Source organism: Phaenicophaeus curvirostris, chromosome 1 (assembly GCF_032191515.1).
Source record: "Phaenicophaeus curvirostris isolate KB17595 chromosome 1, BPBGC_Pcur_1.0, whole genome shotgun sequence".
NCBI classification, from domain to species: Eukaryota; Metazoa; Chordata; class Aves; order Cuculiformes; family Cuculidae; genus Phaenicophaeus; species Phaenicophaeus curvirostris.
Window position 1 is genome coordinate 13,050,141 of NC_091392.1, and position 23,078 is coordinate 13,073,218.

At 36.1% G+C, this 23,078-nt stretch overlaps 2 protein-coding genes across 2 annotated transcripts in view; one reads left to right on the plus strand and one right to left on the minus strand.

Moving 5' to 3' along the window:
* CCDC146 (coiled-coil domain containing 146) overlaps positions 1–22,021 on the minus strand; it is a 64,469-nt gene extending 42,448 nt beyond the window's left edge. Inside the window, exon 1 of the mRNA XM_069880175.1 lies at positions 21,863–22,021. Coding sequence (XP_069736276.1) covers positions 21,863–22,018 — 156 coding nt within the window. The 5' untranslated portion in view covers positions 22,019–22,021. The remainder of the gene's footprint in view (positions 1–21,862) is intronic.
* Positions 8,320–14,072, plus strand: FGL2 (fibrinogen like 2). Its single transcript, XM_069880052.1, has 2 exons — positions 8,320–9,082; positions 11,268–14,072. Exons 1-2 carry the CDS (start codon positions 8,335–8,337, stop codon positions 11,972–11,974), a joined length of 1,455 nt encoding a protein of 484 aa, XP_069736153.1. The 5' UTR covers positions 8,320–8,334; the 3' UTR covers positions 11,975–14,072.
* Positions 22,022–23,078: the final 1,057 nt, after the last annotated feature.

Here is a 23,078-nt window from a genome sequence, read left to right on the forward strand (position 1 = left end):
CCTATCAGAGCTCAAAATCTCTTGAAGAAAATTCCAAGAAAAAGTGAACACAATCTGAGGTTATACACAATCTGAGGGAGCTCTTGTATACCCTTCCAGCTTGAATTCAGGTTCACTAGCCCCTGGTGTCAGACCACGGTAGTTTCTCGAAGGCTGGAAGGTGGATACAGATGAGGTGTTGGTATGAAAAACGTCAGAATATGAATGAGAATTAAAACCATGGAAGGGACGGGACCCGGTGGACAAATGAGTTACTTTCCCATGTGAGCAAAACTAGTGAAATCCGGCCCTAACTACATCAATACCTCCTCATTCCTGCATTAAGGCTTTTACATCTTCCATTTTAACGGATTACATTTGCTCCTGAGAGTCAGCTTAAAGGAATACACCAAGAAACTCATCTGGAATTTCAAAATAAGTTTCCTGTAACTCAAATGTGATACAAATAAGAAGTCTAAGAATTCTGATGTTCCCTATTTTGAATTTCAAGGCTTTTTAAAGTTTCTTTTGGGACTCTTCAGAAGTGGATTAAACAAAGCCAAATTTTAAACTGAAAAAGGTGATGCAATCTGAATGCCGGTCTAACTCCTTGCACTCTTTTTATAAAAAGCATCAAGAAAAGCATGGGGGATAAATATAGCCACCACCAGGAAATTGCTGATTAACATCAGTTACTCATAATCACTATGAAAGTGAAAAACTTGAAGGCTTCCAACGAAAGATTTAATTTCAACAGTACCTAGAATCTCTGCATTTCAGGGAAATGATGGATGCAACACATGTTTCTAATTATGTTTGTACACATTACAAAATAACTGAAATGTATTCTAAGCTTGGGTAGAAAAATAACACTTTCCACCACTTCATTCTGAACCATAGGGTTTGTAATTATAACAAGACATTGTGAATACACTTAAAGTTATTTTAACCCATAGAATACCCAACATTTTATATCAGTTTAGTTTATTTCAAACATCTGAAAGGTCTCATCAAACAACTCTTTTGCCTTGTAATAGGAAAGAACATGAAAATATCAAGCAATTAATACATTTAATAGTTCGTATACACTAGGATTTCAGTATAATATTAGCCACCTGGCAAATGGCTCTTCTCTCCAGTCTGATGTGTGAGGTTTGGAATTTTCTCTCCGAGTTGTTTATTTGAAGAGTTTTTTCTTACTTCTTTTGGATAACATCTATGTGTTTAAACATTTGGGGAAGAAAAAGGGTAAGTTCTCCTCTTTGAACAGAAAACTATGCATCCTCTGTCAAAACCCTCATTCAGTCCGCACTGTCTGGACACACACCACACAGCTCAGGTTTTTTTTAGTCTAGGGAGAAGGCAACACCCTCTCCCATCGACTTTTCAGGGTTTATTCCTACACTGCAAGAGGACAACAGGTACAAGTGTACTGAACTCGTGCATTTCTATCCATATTGCTGGCTATTATTCTCCACAGAACCTATTTAACCCTTTAAAATAGGTGAGACTGGGATATCTGCTGGTGTACGGCTCACCTGTGCCTGACATCTCCAAATTATCTAGAAAAATGCTTGGACACATGACAATGCACAAACGGAACTGAAGCTTTGTCCACAAGTTCATCCCATTGCTCAGAGCAAGTTCATAACTGAGCTTGCACTTGTGCCAGAACAGTGCAGAACAATCTACACAGAAATGGAAAACGAGGTGTATCTGCTCTAGGTCCTTAGCATCACAATTGTCATCAACTAGAACTGTCAGTGACATGCTAACAACAAAATGGAGAAAATGCAGAATACTAACTTGGCTTCTAAATGGCTACATATAATAGTTTATGTTGTTCTCAGTTTCTGAGAATTTTTATGGCTTCTCATTACTTCTGAAGATTGTGTCCTGGCTACTTCAAGATAGGGCATCCAAATATTAAAGAAAAAAAAATTTAAATCTATAGAGGCAGTATTTGTAACCTCTATAGTAATAGTTTATCTTAAAAAATCCCAAAACAAATGTCAAAAATCTGCTTTAAAAACTACCAGTCCCGATGCCAGAGGATTTAATGGTTGTAAGGACTTGCATGACAATTTCATCTGATTCCCTGAACAACACATAGAACAGCTTTTACCATCTCCATCACTTTTGCTACAGGGCTTGAAGTATACAACATACAGTAAAGCAAAAACCAAACTCCACTTAATACAAGAGAGGAGTAGAGTCAGAAAAATTAAGGGTGGAAGGAACTTCTGGATGCCATTTAGTCCAACCTCCTGCTCAAAGCAAGGGTAGTTTCCAAGTTTGACAAGGTTATCTCAGGGTTCTGTCCTGACAAATATTGAAAACGCAGTGTCCGAATATGGATACAGTAACTGAATAAATACTGCACCAAGTATAAGATAGTCAGTTAAAGACTGAAAAGCATTGCCTTTAGACTTCAGGAAGCAAAAGGAAGGCAATAAGAGATGCCAGAATAGATGATAATAATCAAGCCAGTTAATATTCTGATTCTTTTTAATAGTAAGATTTAGCTAATTAAATTACTTCAGACTGCTTTCAGCATTTATAAAAAAAGAAACATCCTCAGCGAGGTTCTTGCCTTTTACAATAGAGGGAGCCACAGATGACTAACTAGTTCAGACCAAACACCAGGTCTTTAGATGACCTAAGCTCTGTTTTTAATGCAAAATCTTGCATCACAACTTACATATGTCCAACAAAAATCATCATTACACTTTTTAGTCAGTCATCTGGATCACTTAGTTTTCAGTATGCCTCAAATATTCATACACAGTTATGGAAGAGCAACACTTCTAAAATAATCTAGAATTTCTCTACTCAACAATACAGGCTCCAGGCCTATAATACTGTCTAAGCATTTTAAGACAAGGAGAAAAAACCACTCACTTAAGACTGTAAATATTCAATTACAACATAAATTGTAGGTTCCAGTATTTCAATGCAATTCTGCATTCCATTTCGTAAATGGCGAAATGGTTCAAGTACAGACAGGAATAGCTATGCTGCAGATATTTAGAGAATTATGTGCCTTGTCTACGTTATTATTCTAGAGAAAGGTCATGATAGTAGAAGGTAAAGAAAAATGCAGTAGAATTTTTAAATTCATGCTGTCATTAGGGTTAAAAAAAGCAGTGGAATCCCCCTCATCTGTAACTACGGAGTGACAGGCAGTAGATTTTTTAGGATAAGTATGGGAACGCCCCAGTGACAGCCTAATTATTAGGCTTTCAAGTAGAAAAATATTTATCACTGAGATGAGGCTAGTGGTTGAACAAATGCAGGCAGACATTTCTCTCCTGATCTTTGTGATGAGTACAGCTAAATAATAAATACACTTGTATAAATTCACATTTATATGTAAATCTATTTATCCTTCAAGAGCTATTTTTACAGGAAAAAAATCACCTTTCTAAGCCATTTCTATTTGGAAGCTAAGATAACTTAAACAAATTTTAGAAGTATGTTTTCATATTTCACAAAGTGCTTCACAAATTATTTCACTCTATTTGCTATTCCAGGAAATGTAATGAATAAGAAGACAGCATGCACTTTTAAAATACAGCATATCATTTTTTCACAAAGTGAGGGCATAAGGTTAATGTTCCTTGAACTTTGTTGTCTAAAGGAAAGTGACTTGGTTGCATTGTTTCCACACACCACAAGCCACTAACTCAGAAGACAAAAGACAAACACTGAAAAAAATGAGCCTGAGAAATTATTAGTATCTACTCACTTTATTTTGATATGGAGCCTTCTATATCAATACAGGATTGAAACAAGAGAAAACTAAGAGTGGGGGTAAAGTAAAAGCATACACAAAACCACTGATATACCTGCTTACGTTAGATAGAGAACCATATTGCCTAACACAGAATTTACAGTTTTACTTTTTTAATTATAGATGGATCAGCTAGACATCCATTAATGAAAAATAAACTGCTGAAAAGCTTTCTAAAACTAACAAATAAGAACTAAGAAAAATAATATCATGAATTCTTTCCCAAGGCATAGTAGTTTTGTCCCCTGGTTCATGGGAAAAAGCAATCCCTGAATGGGCAAAGCTCTGAGTAACCTGATCTAGTTGAAGGCATCCCTGCCTGTGACAGGAGCATTGGAACAGAATGATCTTTAAGGTCACTTCCAACCCCAAACATTCTATGATTCTATGAAATACCAGAAGTATCACTACAGCAGTTGAATCTTAACACATCCCACCTTTGTCACCAAAATGGTTTATATAAATGAGTCCAGATGTGCTTCAGGTTTGTTCACACCAGTCATCTGAACTGCATACACAAACCTAGATGTTTTGCAGCATCTCCTCCACAGGAAATTTTAACTCCCAGCATAAAGTAAGAAATCAAACAGATGGCAAACTGTTGTGTTTCAAATTGCCATAGTCACTAGTTAAGTTAACATCTGCCTACAGTCTGAACTTTGTTGGTTTCTGTTTGACCTACGTTCCATTATCAGCCAGAAAAAAAACAAAGCCTTGCTCTAAGAAATCATGGGAAATGGTTAAGCTGCTTTTGATAAACTTTGAATAAACAATCCTCCAACAAGTCAGTTAAAGCAAAATATATTACTTCTTTAACCTTGTAACCACTGGGTAGTTCTGGGAATGGAATTAAAATCTTTAGTAGAATTTAAGAATGTCATGAGCTCTCAGTTATTTTCTTTATCTTTGGGAAGATATGTCTGTAAGATTAAGATATGTTTTCAGTCCACAAGAGGAAAAATAGATTCCTAAAAAGAAGACTAAAAGAGATGAAAAGCTACATGAAAATGACCTTTAACCAAAGACCTTGGTAGAAAACTCTTGCTTGTGGTCATCAGCATTTCTTCAGTCAAATCCTTTCACATTGAAAAAGATTGGCTTTGGGGTTTTGTGATTGCATAACTACTTCAAAGTTTTAAGTATTATAAAGAACACTCTAGGGATCTGGAAAAGCCCCATCTGGGAAGAAACTTTGTTTATAAACAAGCCACAGTTCTCAATTCTGATCTGGTCCAATCTGGTTAATATGCCTCAGCAGAGAGCAAAGACTTGTGAAAAGCTCAGTTTTGAAAGTTTGCTTCATTCGTCCCAAGGAAGATGAGAGGCTTAAAACACTAAAAAGGCTGTGGCATACTGGTTTGAGTTCCTGAAGGAAGAACAGAGACCTGACAAGCTTTGAAAACGGACATTCCTTCTCAGTACAGGAGGAAAGATCAGTCCTCAATTACAAAACTTCCCTGGGTAGAAGCATACAGATACCTGATGAAGAAACTGCTCTTTTGGGCTCCAAACCACATGCTGATAGCCTAGCAGCAGAACATCAGAATAAAAACAAAACTGGGACGAGAGTAGAGCATCTCAAGGCTACAGAAATCTCCAAAACTGGAAGTAAATATCCCAAAATGAAGTTATATGAGGGACCAAATAAAGAATGTTTCAAGGCAAAGACATCTGAAAAGCTCAGATACCTCTCATTTCTATCTGAACTTTCTTTTCTTTGACATTCAGTGTTACCAGAAATTTCTGCCCTTTTTGAAGTTACTAAGTTCTAAGTAATAAGTTTAGGCTTCCAATGCAGCTCCACAGTAATAAATAATAAAAATAATTTATATGAATCTAAACATTTCAAGTTATTCTCCCTCTGTATTCTGCACTGGTGAGACCGCTCCTTGAATCCTGTGTTCAGTTCTGGGCCCCTCACCACAAGAAGGATGTTGAGGCTCTGGAGCGAGTCCAGAGAAGAGCAACAAAGCTGCTGAGGGGGCTGGAGAACAGGCCTTATGAGGAGCGGCTGAGAGAGCTGGGGTTGTTTAGCCTGGAGAAGAGGAGGCTGAGGGGAGACCTCATTGCTCTCTATAACTACCTGAAAGGAGGTTGTAGAGAGGAGGGTGCTGGCCTCTTCTCCCAAGTGACAGGGGACAGGACAAGAGGGAATGGCCTCAAGCTCCGCCAGGGGAGATTTAGGCTGGACATTAGGAAAAAATTTTTCACAGAAAGGGTCATTGGGCACTGGAACAGGCTGCCCAGGGAGGTGGTTGAGTCGCCTTCCCTGGAGGTGTTTAAGGCACGGGTGGACGAGGTGCTAAGGGGCATGGTTTAGTGTTGGATAGGAATGTTTGGACTCGATGATCTGGTGGGTCTCTTCCAACCTGGTTATTCTATGATTCTATGATTAATAAAATATGGTCTGTCAAGGATAGTTATTATTAATTTTATAGATACAAAATAGTTTGTCCAGTCCAAAGTTCCACACCAGATGGCAGAGTTCATTGTAAACAGAACAAACAACAGTGGTGCGGGGGTGGGAAATGCCTCCCCAAATCGCAAGGATTTAGGAATCCTCTTATAGAATCATAGAATCATAGAATAACCAGGTTGGAAGAGACCCACCGGATCATCGAGTCCAACCATTCCTATTAAATATTAAACCATGCCCCTTAGCACCTCGTCCACGCGTGCCTTAAACACATCCAGGGAAGGTGAATCAACCACCTCCCTGGGCAGCCTGTTCCAGTGCCCAATGACCCTTTCTGTGAAAAATTTTTTCCTAATGTCCAGCCTAAATATTTCAAAATCCCCTCAAAAGAGGCTGGTATGGCTTTTCTCAATGTCACAGTCATACAGGAGAACAAGGATGTATAAATACCTGATTTTAGACTGATAGAAAAAAAAATACAATCTTATTAATCAAGTGAAAAATTAAAAAATTTTACTCATAAATCAAAATAATTTCATCTGTTATAAACATTCCAGTTTTGAAGCTTTTTTAAGAAAAACAAAGTCATGTCAATGTCTTACACCCATGTTACAGTCCAGAGTGATGTCTTCCACTTTATTGCTAGGGGACTGCCATGATCTGCAAGGGAGAGATACACAGTTTTGCCGCATAACTAAAAGCACTACGGCAGTTTCTGGGATGTTCATTTCGAATACAGGAAAGGTAGATTCAAACCCCATTTCCCCCCCAAAAAAGGGCTCTGATCATTGTGCTATGCAGGAATCTAAAGGAATTATTGTAGCAGGTTGGACAAGTAGTTTTTTTTTACTAGGCCTCCCTCCTGTACTGTCAATATAAGCCTGTTGTCTCTATAAAAGCTAGTAACACCCCAGAGATAATGAATTTATGGAGTATGTGCATAACTAATGTCTGTTTAATGTTTAATCCATATTTTAATGTTTAAACCATAGTATGACTGATTTCAAACAGGACTTGGGGAAATAGATTGTTCGGGTTGGACTAATTAAACAAGAACTGCTGTAAAAATCCCTTACTCATGGAAGTTATTTGGCTCTTGACTGAGTTATAAATGCACAATGACATGTCCATGTAGCCTTGCTCTGAGGCACAAGGAAAATGACACAGATCATTAAAACATCATAGTCACCATGTAAGAATGGCAAAGGTGTCTGGAGAATAAATATGAAGAAGCACACGGCAACTGTCACCTAGAGCTGAAGTATTTCATATGGTGTGATTAGTCATACAAAGTACATGATGAAGTCTTAAAGCTAATACAAGGCACAATAAAAAAGAAAAGCAGGAACTGAAAATCAGGAATACAGAAGAAAATACCTTCCCTAGCGGCCTGCCTTGCTTCACATTTAGAATTCGGGACATTATTCAGAACATTATGCTTTGCTTTGTGTTTTCTGGACAACCAATCCAAAAGTTAGGAATCCACGCATTGTGGGGGAATTGGGTCTTAAGTTCCCCTCCCTTCCCTTCTTTTAGAAAGGTTCAGTAAGAAGTACACAGAATCCGGTAACAGAGAATTTTAACTGTGATGTGCTCCACAAATCATGGATAGTTCAGGTAATTATTCTAAGAAACACTAAGCGAAATAGGAAGAAGAAAGTGCTGCTCGCCTTCTTTAGTTTGTGAGTTACTGAAAAATGTTTGGAACCAAAACTGTATGTGTGTTTTTCAGCATGCTTCTGGATTTAAATCATTTTCATGAAAACATCTATTCAATTTAAAAAAGTTCTAGTTAGTGCCAGTGAAGCTATTGTTGTGATAAATCTCAAATGGAAAGGGGCCATTTTTCAACTTTTCCACCTGCTGTGGTAAAAACCACAGCCTGGTTTTCAAAAACAGTTTTAGAACACTCAAATGTTAAGAAACAGATGTTAGAAGACTATTATAACACAAGCCAAGTGATATTTTTTTTCCCAAAACCAGAAAATCCATGTACAACAAGGAATAAAATTAAAATGTATAAGTGATCAGCAGACATGCATTTCATAATTTTACTTACACACACTAGTTCTGAGTCAGGAATACTCACTGAAATGTGCTTCTCTTGCAAGCACTACCTACTTTGCTCTGCTATTAATCACTCGTGATGCAAGCACTCCCACCCATTTCTGAGAACAGTGTAGGCAGTCTGATAACTCACAGGCTTGAAGCTGCCCTTATAAAGTTGTTCCACTTTTACATACTTCCTCATACTGCTAGTTTCTCTGCAAAAATGAAGCTTCTTGTTTACTTACTCTTGCTGAAGACAGCTCTCCTTGCTATAACAAATGTTTTTGCAGTTGTTTTAGAAGATGAAGAGGATGCTAAAGAAGGAAAAGTTACTGAGACTTGTCCTATAAAGCTCAAAACTAATCGGAAATGTGATGAAGGAGAGGATTGTCCATATCAGATAAATCTGCCTCCAATGACCATGCAATTACCCAAAGAATTCAGACTGCTTGAGAAGACTCTCAAAGAAGTACAGAACCTTAAGGAAGCAGTAAACAAGCTGAAGAAATGCTGCCAAGATTGCAAGCTGCAGGCAGATGACAATCAAGAAAGAGACAGTAGTAATGAATTCCTTCCACCCAATGCAGAAACTCTAGCAGAGAACAGCAAAATCCAAGATAACAGAGTGACGGAACTGCAAAGCAAAGTTAACAGAATGTCAACCAGCTTAAAAAATGCAAAGAACCAGATTCAGACACTGCAGGGTCGTTTAGAGAAGATGAGCCTCATAAATATGAACAACGTAGAACATTATGTTGACAGCAAAGTTGCTAATTTGACATTTGTTGTGAACAGCCTTGATAACAAATGTTCTTCTAAATGTCCAGCAATGCAACCAAGCCCTGGTATGTAACATGTTAATTCTTACTGCCTGTATAAGCTTTCTGTGCAATTTACAAATACTAGATAAGCAATTTAAAATATTTAAACCAAATAGCTGCGTTATTAACTTCACAAGTTAAGTATTTGCACTTTTAGTGTCTATTTATACTCTTGTAAAACATTTCAGCTGCCACTAGAGGGTCACTGAGAGCTGCAGGTGTTCAGTTCCTCTTAGAATTGGTGTTTATTATGGGATTTAAAACATGACCTTTCACGGGTGGTTTTTTCTGCAATTTATTTAGTAAACGTGAAAACATAACTTTATTTTACACTATACTACACATATCTATCACACATATGAAGATAGGGCTCTCTACAGATAAAACAGGGAAAGATCAGACTGTATTACAGTTTTTAAGCCTCTGTTCCTTAGCATTCAAGTTTAAAATAAAGTTGTTCCTCTGCCTACCCACATTGAACACCGAAGGATCTGCAGATGGTACAGTGTATGCATAGCTGAAATTCTCAATAGAGTGAAAAGAGCAAATGAATAACAATAAAGGTAATGCTTTTTCTGTATCAACAATCAGCTTAAATTAGTATAAATCAATTACTTCAATTCACATATAAAACATTCACAAAAAGAATGAATTATGTTTGGTACACTGATAATGAGCAATGACTCAGATTTAAGCACAGTACTTCATAACAGACAAAACTAATTTTAGATATTCCTCATACTTACTGAAACATCAGGTACTGTTCACTGCATATGAGCATGTAGATATTCCTTACGTTTTACAGTAACTGATGCTAAAAGGGTTCATAGCAGCAATACATACATTATGAAAACTAGCAAGCTTAACAGCTACAACGTTTTCTTATACAGGAGCTATTCCGGCTTCCACTGAAAGTAATCGCAAAACTTTGTTTAAAAAGGAATTGAATTGGGTTATAAAAGTGTTTTAGCTGAAATTATATCTTTTACCAATACCTACTCTGAAACTTAGTCTTACACAAAGTTCAGTGAAATAAAGAAGAATCTATAGTGGATTTAGATTTGGTTTATAAGCCTTCAATTCCTATACATTTTGCTTCCATAGATGTCCAGTTTTCTGTACTGGCAAATAAGGAATCCTGAGTCTTAGCCCCTGCTGCAGCCTCTCTTTCAAGTAGTTCAATTATTTATTTTTTTTTCTAGGAAAAGTATGCAATTCAAGTCTGCAAATTATTATGCCCACAAATTCAAATCTGCAATAGGAATGAACATTAGGGGTTTGATTCTTAATGCAGAACTTCCGAGAACTCTCTGTCACTTAAGTACATGGAATTATAATATCATGTATTTGAACACAATGCCATGACTGGATGACACTGTGGATCAAAAATAGGTTTTCCTTCTTCAGGAAAAATCTGGGGGTATTTTTCTTCTGAATAAAATACATCACTTAACTTTGAGAAAAAGCTGTATTAACAAGAAATGCTAAAACTTTTTCCCTACTGTAAAGCCAGCAATGTCACATACCGGAAAGCACTGTCCCTGTTCCAGTATCATCTTTCTAGGAATCACAGTATTACTACAATAGATGAGAAAAATTTATTACTTTTTTCCTGCTTCCTAAAGTACAGTCAACATTAACACATGAAACATTCCTAATGATGTTATGTTCTATATCAAATTATGTCAACTAAACAATAGCCAGGTTGAAATCATTCCCATAAGGACAAAGACTTCTTCTGACATACTGCCAGATGAATATTTAAATTACAGCCAGAGTGTAATAGTATACATTTCAGTACAAAAAGCAGCAAGCATGTAAATATGAATCATTGGAAACATTGACTGAAGAAATCAGGCTGAATTTACAGGAGGTAATGAAAGGATAAAGAGAAGGGCAGAGAAAAGGAGAAAAGGGAAAGCAAACAATCAAAATGCCCCCATATTAGGCAGCTTTGATACAAAAAATAATTTAAATGTGCTTTTGGGGACAGCTATGTGATGCAGAGATCCTAGGTGGTACCTACTATAAAGTAAATCTGATGAAAAAAATCACATTTCTCCCTAGAACTGAAATTGCTGTAACACTATTTCCTATAAGTAAATCTCTGTAATTTAAGTTTTGTATGTCACATCATTCTGGGTAAAGACTTTTGTTTCCTTTAAAATTGAAATTATGTTTATTCTAACAGTATCTGTTTTTCCACCAGTTATACAAATAATGCAGAGAGACTGTGCTGATCATTACACAGCAGGCAGAAGGAATAACGGAATCTACAGGATTAGCCCTGACCCCAGAAACGCTAGCTTTGAAGTTTACTGTGACATGCAAACACATAGAGGTGGCTGGACAGTGCTGCAACGGCGACTGGATGGTAGTACCAACTTTAACAGAACCTGGAACGACTACAAAAATGGCTTTGGAAACCTCAGCAGGGAGTTTTGGCTTGGGAATGACAAAATTCACCTGCTGACAAAGAGCCAGGAAATGCAACTGAGAATTGAACTTGAAGATTTCAATGGCATCAGAGAGTACGCGAAATATGAACACTTCTATGTGGCCAACGAATATTTAAAGTACCGTCTAAGTGTTCATGGCTATAGCGGCACAGCAGGGGATGCCCTTCACTACAGCAAGCATTACAACCATGACCAAAAGTTCTTTACAACTCCAGACAGGGACAACGATAGGTATCCTTCAGGAAACTGTGGAGCGTACTACAGCTCTGGCTGGTGGTTTGATGCATGCTTGTCTGCCAACCTCAACGGCAAGTACTACCACAAGAAATACAAAGGTGTTCGCAATGGCATTTTCTGGGGTACATGGCACGGTATTTCTGATGATATTCCCAGTGGGTATAGGCAAGCCTTTAAATCAGTAAAAATCATGATAAGGCCCAAAAGTTTTGTGCTGTAATTCTATATCTTTCTCCTAACTGGTTTGCATTGGACTGTGCTCAAAGTCATACTTACTCAGTATTATACTCAGAATTCAAGTATTCAGTTATGTTTGGCATGAAATAGTCCTAGACAAAACAACATATTTCCACATAAATTTTTAGAGATGTTTATATTAGAAACAGCAGAAATGTTTCTGAATACTTATTGCTAAAATTTAGCACAGTTTAAGTCTTGGTATTATATGTAAATATTCTAAACATTGCTTTTGGTGCTTTTACTGACTGTGATATACCAGATTTTATGATTTAAAACATTTAAATGATCTTCTATAAATTGTGGCTGAATGAACACCTACATTTTAACCTGAAAATAAGTCAGAGGTGCAACTGCTAACATATAAACTTGCCAACACTTAGAATGAAAATTAGTCTTTATGAAACAGCTTGACTTTTCATATCATCTTTCCTTCGCAATTTCAAAGGTGTACCATAGCAATATCAATATAAGCTAGGAGAAGTACTACCTGTCCTTTTTCAAGGACAAGAAAACAGAGGGCCACATGGCTTGCCCAAAGACAGGAAAAAAAGCCTTAAAGAAAACTTAGAAAATGAAGATGATTCCTCAAATCTTCTCTCTTTTATCAGAGTATTCAAACAAGTTGATTAAAGAATTGAATGAAAGCAAGCGGAAATATTGTAGAGAGTATGTAATGAAAGAGAATATTTTCTGCTCATTTGGGTTCCTCTATTCAAGGTTAAGGTCATATTTGTCATTTGTGGGAGAAAGGAGCCATTATGTAGCTTTTTGCACATTCATATAGTCAGGTAGACAGGTAGGAAGAAGGCACATAAGAAGAATTAATGTCTTTGCATTAATGCCTCTAAATACACACTAAACCAATTCCCAGTGTCTCCTTTAGAGATTCAACCTCTCATTTAAGTAGTTCTTACTGTAGGTACCATTAGGCCTTAAAGTAACAAAAGGATTGTAAATATTTTGTAAGATACAAAAAGACTGTGTTCTCATTTTTTAAGTATCTCTTTTGTAGCCACAGAAAGAGGAACAGGCCACTTGCAATTATAAACAGAAAAGAGAATACATGCAAGACTTTTTTTTCTTCTAAAACATTACAAATGAAACAATCAAATTTTCAAATACTTCAAGAATTGCAAATTAGAGATACTATTTAGTAAAGCTTGTGTTGCAGACAGCAAGCATAAATTTGACTACATGTATATATTGCCTATCCAAGAAAGGACTTCTGTACAGCTATCACAGAATCATAGAATGGTTTGAGTTGGAAGGGACATGGATGATCACCCAGTTCCAACCACTCTGTCATAGGCAGGGCCACCTTCCCCTAGATCAGGTTGCTCAAAGCCTACAGTGACCAATATTCTGAGCAGAGATACAATTTATCTTACCAAGAAGCTATTTTGTTATATTACTTCATGCAGATAAACTATTAACCTTTTTGGTTAAAAGACACATACCAAATAAAAAAAAGGAAACAAATGACCTTATGCTTTACAGATATGACTTTTACTGTTTTTTAAGATGGTGACAAGAAGTATTACAGTTACAAGTTACACAAATGAGCAACAGTGGCAATTGCTAAATTGTAAAATATTAATATATATATTTTAAGGAAGTAAATACTTTGAAGGATATTTCAGGGTGAAGTGTGATTTGGTTTATTTTATTCCAATTTTAAAGTGTAATGGAAAATTTTATTTGCAAGATGCATAAACTTTACTTAAGAACAAGTTTAAAAGGCACAGAGTATTTATTTTGGGGTAAAAAAGGATTGTTTAAATAAAAAAAGAACAGTTTATGAAGTACAGTTTAGAAGAGTAAATATGTAATTTCATATGACGATATTTAATCATTTTGCATTAAATGCACAGTTTGCTCCTATTCATTACATGGTAACTAACTAAGTATGACTTCCAGTATCTACAAGCTTCTACTTGAAAATGTCTTTTTCCTGCTAAGTTGTTAGAAAAGAAACTGTCCTTTTATTCATCCTGTTTAAAGGAAACTTCATAAAACACAGAAATTTTAACAGAATGAGCAAATGTGACAAGAAAGAAAAGAAAAGAAAAGAAAAGAAAAGAAAAGAAAAGAAAAGAAAAGAAAAGAAAAGAAAAGAAAAGAAAAGAAAAGAAAAGAAAAGAAAAGAAAAGAAAAGAAAAGAAAAGAAAAGAAAAGAAAAGAAAAGAAAAGAAAAGAAAAGAAAAGAAAAGAAAAGAAAAGAAAAGAAAAGAAAACCATAATGTTGTTACACAAGTCTGAATATTACCTGCCTGGAACTGTTGTAGGTGAATGTCCATGGATGTGTACTAGTTTTACAAAGTGTAACTCCATCTACTTGTTGCAAGCATCATTTTTGTTTTAACTTGGTATAATAAAATTAAGTTACACTGTTAAAGCTGTACTACTGTCATAGATATTTATGGGGGCTACAAAGAAAAAATCACAATCTTTTTTATGGGTTTTCTGTAAAAATTGAACGAATAAGGAAACACGGGTAACATGAGATGTCCAACAAAGATGATGTGCAAGGAGCTAATAAGGATAGTTCTCAAGAGATCCATTTCATGACACTTCAGCTGCCAGATAATACCAAAAGCTGAAATCTCAGACATATTTTTGAAACTATTCATATGTTGGTAGAGAAAAAAAGGAATTGCCAAATGAAGAGTTTACACAACTTGAATCTTTAACATGAAAGAGAAGAAACAAACTCATCCATTTTTTGTGTTACAAACAAGCTTTCAGATCACATGCAAGTTTCATCAGAGCATTTGAACAGAAATACTACCCCAAGTCAAAGTATAAATTTTTTTATACAAATAAAAGCACTTGGTCTCTGCTTAAGGTTTAATAATTCAAAACCTGTATTCCAGTTTATGGAAAACTTCTATATAACACTGATTATCATATGAAAAAACTTGTGGTTCTGATCTTGCTAATATTTAAATTGTGATTTGTGAAGATTACTAATACCAGGTTTGCTGTAAAATTCTTCTGGGTTGTGTCCAAAAATTAAAGGCACAAACCCATCTGTTCGATGTGCTCGGCCAAGTAGACAGTAATGTCTTGGCTTTCTAGGCACTGCTTACACAAAAAAAAAATCAGAAAAAAAAAAGAGAAGAAATTAAAAGAAGGTCTGAAGGTCTGAAAACAGAGATTTTTTTTTTTCCTTCCCTTTGTTATGCAAATATCTGTTTCCTTAATGGCACTTTTTTGGGAAAGACTGCAGCCAAACTCAGAGTGAGTCGTGAACAACAGGTAGTTTGACAATAAACTGGCATTTCTGTGGTTATTTTCAAAGGAAATTAAGATGATTCTCAATCCACAGCTAGAACACCATGTTTATAAGTTAAACCAAAATTAAATAAAAAATGGTGCAACTTTACTTACCTGCTATGACTTACATGTCATAGAAATACCAACACATGAAGACGCAACTTCAAGTTTTCATAGAGAAAAAAGATGAGGTTAAGAACTAAATACTGGGCTACCAAGAAAGAGATTTGAAATATATTTGTATAAATGTATTCTGTGTTCTTTTTTTCAGGAGACAGCAGAAAAATAATACGGTATATATGAGTGAAAAAAGTTTCAAAGAAAAGTGGCTGAGCAATACCATCCACAGGCCTTACTAAATCCAAAAATTTAACTTAATAAACTGATTCATTTTACAGCTGATTATTAATTTACTGCTTCAATTAAACTTTTATGGAATTATAATATTTCTGTAAGAAGTGAATTTGGTAACCAGAAATAGAAAATAAATGCTTTAAGATGACGTGTCAAATCCAACTGTCACACAAGTCATGAGGACAGAACATGAATCAATATTATTTTTTAAGTCAGTGTTCACCAAGTTTTTCTTATTGTAGCAAAAGAAGAATCCTTTCGGAAAAAAATAGCCACAAAGATATCCCAAATTACCTAATTATGTTCATATAATCAAGAAAAACTATTAGTATAATTAATATTACACCATAGTATGCTAACATATAGAAAAACACAGTAGAAAATGAATGTGTTTTACATACTTATTTTTAAGCAATTACATGGAGGCAATGACTTTTATAGAGAAGTAGAATGCACTTTGAGAAAGAGAAATTCTCATTTCTTTCTTTGAACAGAGAACAAAAGCCCTTCTGCTTACCTCTGCAGGTCAACCTCTATATGCTAAACCCAAAGATAGGGATTTTTTCTCATGCAAAATTTACAGGCTCTGTTCATTAAGGAGTATTTGGACACAGTTTATTTTTTAATAAGTAATCCAGAAATCACTTTTTTAACAGTTAACCTGCCTGCGTAACACCATTGAACATTTTTTATTGAATGTATGTTTGGTTAACATTGCTCTGGCTTCCTCAACACAGTTGTGCTAAGGGTGAGAAAAAGGGAAAAGAGAGATACGTTTGGAACTTAAGACGGTAATTTGCTTGTCTTTTTAAGTCTCACAATTCTCAGAAGAAATAATAATAATAATAATAATAATAATAATAATAATAATAATGAGGAGGAGGAGGAGAAAGAGGAGGAGGAGGATCACATGATGAATTCAACACTCTCTATGCAAACTATTGCTTGCGTGCTTGCTGAAAGCTGCTGCAAAAAAAACCCAGCTTCTAGCTTACACATTATCATTCCTAGCAGACTCCTGAAGTGACCATATCAACAAAGTTAAAAAAGGTTTATTTGACTAGCAGTCAGATTCCTGTGGGTGGAGATGGAGGCAACATTTGTCTTTGCTGTCTGTGCCAACATATTTATAGAGCTTTTTTGTTGTGCCAGAAGCCTTTGCAGCATATAATCTGGAGTGTGCCAGGATCAGCTTAAGTTTGAAGAAGTTGTTTGCATTCAACAGCTGTGTTAAGACTTTTACATCCTTGATAAAGCACATAAATGCTTGGAGAGTACCGAAACAAAGTAGCAACTGCTATGGTTACCATACAAAAATATACTGATGATAATACTTTACAAGAGTGGAAAGCATGCTGCAGTGCATGTAGGTGAACAGATATTAAACCAGTGCTCATATTAAAAAAAACAAACAACTTAGTCTACCAAGCTGCCTTTTCTAGAAAATTTTTCATTCAAAGTTGTATGAACATTTTTTTAAAAGGGGAAAGTAGTTTACACCTACCATTTAACCTAAGTTAGGAGAGAATTACAAAATAGCTTGTTAGCAAAAGAAATTGGAAAATGCTATATTTTTTAAAGTGGCGTTGTGAGATGTCTGAATGCCATTGAAGAAATATACGAAATACTGATTCTCAGTATTTGTATCTGAAATAGGTAGCCAACCTTTCTATGACTTTCTTTTCTTTCCTGTAGCACAGATGAGAAAAAAGAGAAAAATGAAAAGTACCTTTCTCCTCTTAAATCACATTCAAACATCGAACAACGCATCATTCCGTGACTTTAAAGCTCTTCCAGCCTGCAGACCCACGTGATCTGAGATCAGCACAAGTGAAATTTGATCGAGAATTCTCTATCAATTCTACTGTTCATTTTTTTGCAAACATTGAGATTTCGCCATGTTTCCAGTAGAACCAGGATTTCGGTTAGCATCCTTATTAGTAGTTCATCACTTATGGCAGTCAAGGTAAAGAAGTTAATTAATCTCAGAAAGACACCAAGTTTTTAAATACTTATGAAAAATACTCATGAAAGATTCTTCCTGCTTCCTGATGGATGGTAGTAGTAGGATGCTTGGACACCACCAAAAAGAAATGTAGCAAGATAGTGACAATTTCTGTCAAAAAACCCTGTGTAATTGAAAGATTTGATGCTGGTGTCAGGTAGAGGGTACAGCTCTGCATTAGACTAATCAAAGAAATCTTCCAAAGGAGTTTATTCTTCTGCAGGTTTATATTTACAACGTAAATGGACAATGTTCGTTAGTATCACAGAATCACAGAATCACAGAATTCACAGTAGAAAAGGGATTATTGCAGTACTTTCCAAACAAGGTACTCGCTCACTGAATCTGGTAAACAGGAAAACACTTTTCAGTCACGAGTGTACCATGAGTAGCTCCCTAGTAGTGTCCACTACAAAGACATGCAAGATAAATGTTGCAGAATCCTTTTCCTGGTATTGTTTAAAAATACAGATGTATACAATTGAGTGAACTAACAACTATCCTTCTAACTCAAGGACACACCAACAAAAGGAAGTGAAGGAACAAGCATGACAGAAAAGTTCAGCAACATCATTCTTCAGTAATGCCTAACCAGAGCACTAATGTAATACTAACTGGAAAAGACCTCAGAGTGGGAGAAGATATCCTTTCCACCATTTGATTTCCCTTTTTGTTCCCCTCAGAAAAAAAAGGAGCTTGTACCTAACCTAAAAATAAATATAATTAACTAAACAGAATTAGAAGATCCTAGGCTTCGTGACTGATTTCTCCTTCTAAATGAAAGAACTTGAACAACACTAGTTTGTGAAATGTCTCTTGAATCAAAAGGATGAACCCATAGATTTTGTGAGCAATTTATCAACTTTATGAAATCTTTGAAATATGGCGAAGATAAAGTGGATGAAAACCTAGAGCAGAGCTGCCAATGGTTCACTATCAAGTTGAAAAGATGGATAGAGCAGGGTTCTTTTTTGTGACATGGATTTAATTCTGGTTTGTGTGACAAAAAACACCTAAGCAACAGAAAAGGGTTTGAAGACTATAATAGATTACAAACTAAATGACATCATTTTGACAACTGACATTTTATTTATTTATGTTCCCATTAAAATGGGAAAGCCTGAATCAGGTAGAGGAAAGGAAAGAATGATGTGAGGGTCCAGACGGATATACAGTGCAGACAAGGGCAAAATCACGAGGACAAAAATTATGAGAGTGAGCAGGAGGCAATTCATCAAACTGTCTTTTTCATTTTTATTCTGCCTAATCTTGTCATTTTAGAGCATACAATCTAGTTTCAGCTCATGTTCTGTTGCTTTTTCTATTCAGATGGCAGTTTCAGTATGTCCTGCATTGCTTTAGCAGTAATAGCACCAATGTAATAGGATGATATAAGAATAAAGGCAGAGATAAAATATATCATATTATGATCTCTTGAAAAAGAATGTGCATGCAAAGGATAAGTATAAATTCAGAACATTTCTCTGAATCTAGCTACTAGAGAAATATTAATTTTTAAATTAATAGTTCTTGAAATTTAGACAATGTACATTGCCTAGAATTCCATACATTTTTGTTGCCTTTTAAGAATCAAATTTACATACACATAATCTATAATGCACTACAGTAAAAATGAAAACAGCATAATTTAATGCATCTTAACATAGCATTTATCCAAGTGATATATTCATTTCATCACACAGGTACTAGACTATGCAGTTTTCCATAGAAGTTATTAACATTATGCAGATTGATTTATTTCTAATGATGTAAAGTAGAGGAAAACAGGATATGAGGAAAGACTGACACCGACAAGTCAAGAAATTCCATTAGAAGCGTTAGAGCAAAAGTCTTTATTTCAAGGACATAACAACAAAAGTAGAAAGTTCCTTTTATGATAGTCATCTAACAAATAGCAGTGAAGTATGGAGTTAAGCTGATGTCAACTTGGTAACAAATAAAACACTTGGTGCAAGAATCAAGTCATGACGGACTGTGTGGCTTTTGTTCAAACCTCTGCCCAGTTTTTATATTTTTATCTAACCCATGAGGCTAAAGAATGTTAATATGTGCTATTAAAAACAAAGGAGAGAGTAAGTGCATGTTTGTGCGTGTGTGACTTCTTGCTATTTATTTGTTTGCCTATCTGCTATTTACATGAGAAAACCAAGACTGGCTTGACTGGAAGGTTTACTGCTAGAAGGGATATATCTGTTCTCAAATTAATCATCGTATCAAAAGGTGTCCCTTCTGCAGCCAGTAAACCAGAGATAACACGATACAATTCTGCTTCTGTGGAAAATTCTGAAAGCTCTTCTAAGAAGCTGAAGCCAGTGTCCATGCAACAATGTCTATGGTGACCGAAGTCATATATTGTGTATAAAGTTCAACAAAGGAAAACAACCATGTCAGTGGAAAAGAAGAAATGTGGATAGGCAATGAAAAGTCAAACTGAACTATAAAACACAAGTACAAATTGTTAAAAATTGTGGTAAAAATAAATGAGTCATAGTTCCCTTTTATGAATTGACACAATGACCAAAAGACATCGTTATGAAATCTGATGAAAATTGCTTACTTCATTCTTTTTCCACTGCATGTTTGTTCCCTGAGATGGGAACAACTTCCAGTATTAAGTTTACGCTATATTTCCCATTAGTTGTTTAGGATGTTATCAAAGTTAAAGAAGTTGGCCTTAAATTTGGTATGCAGAATAGCCACTTTTGAAAGTCATTTGACTATTTTCTAGAATAAGGCTAGAAAAATCTGTTTTTCCTGTGATTAAAAATAAAGAAAACAAAGCATAAGTATGGAATATCTTCTAGAATGTTATACCATTTATTTTTATTTTATCTGGGGAGAGTCGGGGAGTGAATTCATGTGGGCATATGCTTCCTGTTGACATATCAAAAACTCCTCCACAACTGAAAATCTGTAGAAGTAGCTGGAAAATAAAGTACTCTCCAAAGTGCATTTTCCATAATTTCAGTGGACAGGAGGATTTCTTTAAAGTGAGAGGTCAACCGTGAGCTGAGCTGTCCTGGACTTCTGCAGCTGCCTTGAACTGAGAAGAAAGGGGGTTTGTGCAACAACAATGGAAGCTGTAGGCTCATCATGTACCAGCACTGGACTGAATGTGAAAATCCCTCTCCCTCTGGTACACTTCACTTGAATGCACAAAAGATTATAAAGAGATTGACTGTGCAGGTCCATGCTATGTTCAGTATCACTAAATAGCAGGATAGGAATGGAGGAAGACCTGCTTTTCCTCTTCTCTGCAAATTCTCACTTTCTGCCAGCCTTAGATCCAGGGCAGAGAAATCTGGACTAGCAAACCCGTCTGACAGATCCAAGCTGGAAAGTAACCAAGCTAAAGTAACTTAAAGCAAGAGTTTCAAGAAAAACGTGAAGTATGAACAAAGCTTGCTTAGGATATAAGAAGTGTACAAGTTTACTATAAAGAGAGCAGAAATCAATTGCTCTCCATTGTCACTGTGGGAAAGGCAAGAAGAAAGTGGCATTATTCACTCCAGCAGAAATGTAAACATTTTTTTAAACTCTACCAATGGTGAAGTGCTGGGAAAGGACATCCAAAGGGCTATCTCCATTGTCTCAAGTTTTAAAGAACAAATTAGACAAATACCTGCACAGAATCTACTTCAGGGTAAATTATGAATTAGATGATATCTTAATGCTTCTTCTGGCACTACCTTTTTAAGGATTCCATTTTATATGTATTCGTTATCTTAAATCCTAAAATATTTCTAGCATTCTGAAAGTTCCCTTAACACAGAAAATTCTTCAAAAGAAAGTAATCCAAAAGGTTTCTTCTATCATCACCAGTCATTAGTGCCTCAGGACCCACTTACCCTGATTTTTCCTGCATCTACTGAGCCTTTCTGCAAATCATGCTCATGATGCAATTACCTCTATAGCTAGACTACTACAAAAACAAGACTTCTGTATCCTCATTTTCCTTAAGGCCATGACCAGTGAAAATAATAACATGGCTATCTATTAAGCACACCATCCCCAGCACAAATATGCCCCATATATGTTTCTGTTTCACAAAATGTTCTTACCGTTTAGAAAAAAAATCAGAGAAGGAATAGGAAAGTTATAGATAGCCTACGGCAATAACCTTCAATTACTACCAACAAAATATATTTCAGATTAATTGATTTGGACACAATATGCACTGTTATAGATACAGAAAGCTTGGGTACATCGTACCTCATTTAAACACTGAAATGCAGGACTTGTTGTTACATCAGTAGACCCCTCATCTCGGCTATAAACTGTTGGAGCTGGAGCACAGACAGGTTGCTCCTTCTCCATTTCTAGTTCGGTGTCACTGGAACAGGAACTTTCTTCACCAGCCTGACTCATTGCTTGAAGTTCTAGGAAGTAACAGAAATACAAAAATACAGTTAATTAGATTCACAAATATACATGTCTATGCAAGACAAATGTGTAATGTAAAGAACACAACATCAACATGTGACAGCTACATTGAAACAACAAATGTCACAAGGTGAGCAAGCTAGGTGAGTCTACAGTTATAACTTCATGGAAGACTTGCAAGAGGCTGCATTGTCATTCTATCACTGAGTGTTTTTGAAAACATACATGGAGGAAGCATGGAAGAGCAACGAAGCTGGTGAAGGGGCTGGAGAACGGCTTTATGAGGAACGGCTGAGAGAGCTGGGGTTGTTTAGCCTGGAGAAGAGGAGGCTGAGGGGAGACCTCATTGCTCTCTATAACTACCTGAAAGGAGGTTGTAGAGAGGAGGGTGCTGGCCTCTTCTCCCAAGTGAGAGGGGACAAGACAAGAGGAAATGGCCTCAAGCTCTGCCAGGGGAGGTTTAGGCTGGACATTAGGAAGAAATTTTTCACAGAAAGGGTCATTGGGCACTGGAACAGGCTGCCCAGGGAGGTGGTTGATTCACCTTCCCTGGAGATGTTTAAGGCACGGGTGGACGAGGTGCTGAGGGGCATGGTTTAGTGATTGATAGGAATGGTTGGACTCGATGATCTGGTGGGTCTCTTCCAACCTGGTTATTCTATGATTCTATGAATTTAAAAATCCCTTCCCAGGTTCACTAAAGCTGTCTGTAGATGACTTGAATGGACAAATCAGTATCACTGTCTTCTAGTTCAAAACTCTGGGAGGAAGATTGTTGACTTCTGCAAGTGTTCACCTGACACTAGCAGATCTTTGTAGATTAACTGTTATGCAGAATAACTATTATGCAGAGAGCATTGTACTCTGTTGTAGGCCAAAATCGTTATAAAACCCATATCAGCTGCCAAAGATGCAGAGCCCTCCTCAAATTACTCAGTCCTGATGTCAGTTAACCTTTCACATAACATATGGGAGGCCTTTCTCTTTCAAAAGAGAGCTTTCCATTATAAATAAAGGACAATCAAAATTAAAACTGTAATAAAAT

What these genes read in the sequence shown, in the direction of transcription:
- FGL2 (XM_069880052.1), top strand. Translation starts at nt 8,335, where the DNA reads ATGCAAGCACTCCCACCCATTTCTGAGAACAGTGTAGGCAGTCTGATA. An exon ending in AGCAATGCAACCAAGCCCTG is followed by an intron (nt 9,083 to 11,267) that starts GTATGTAACATG and finishes TTTTTCCACCAG; the next exon opens with TTATACAAATAATGCAGAGA.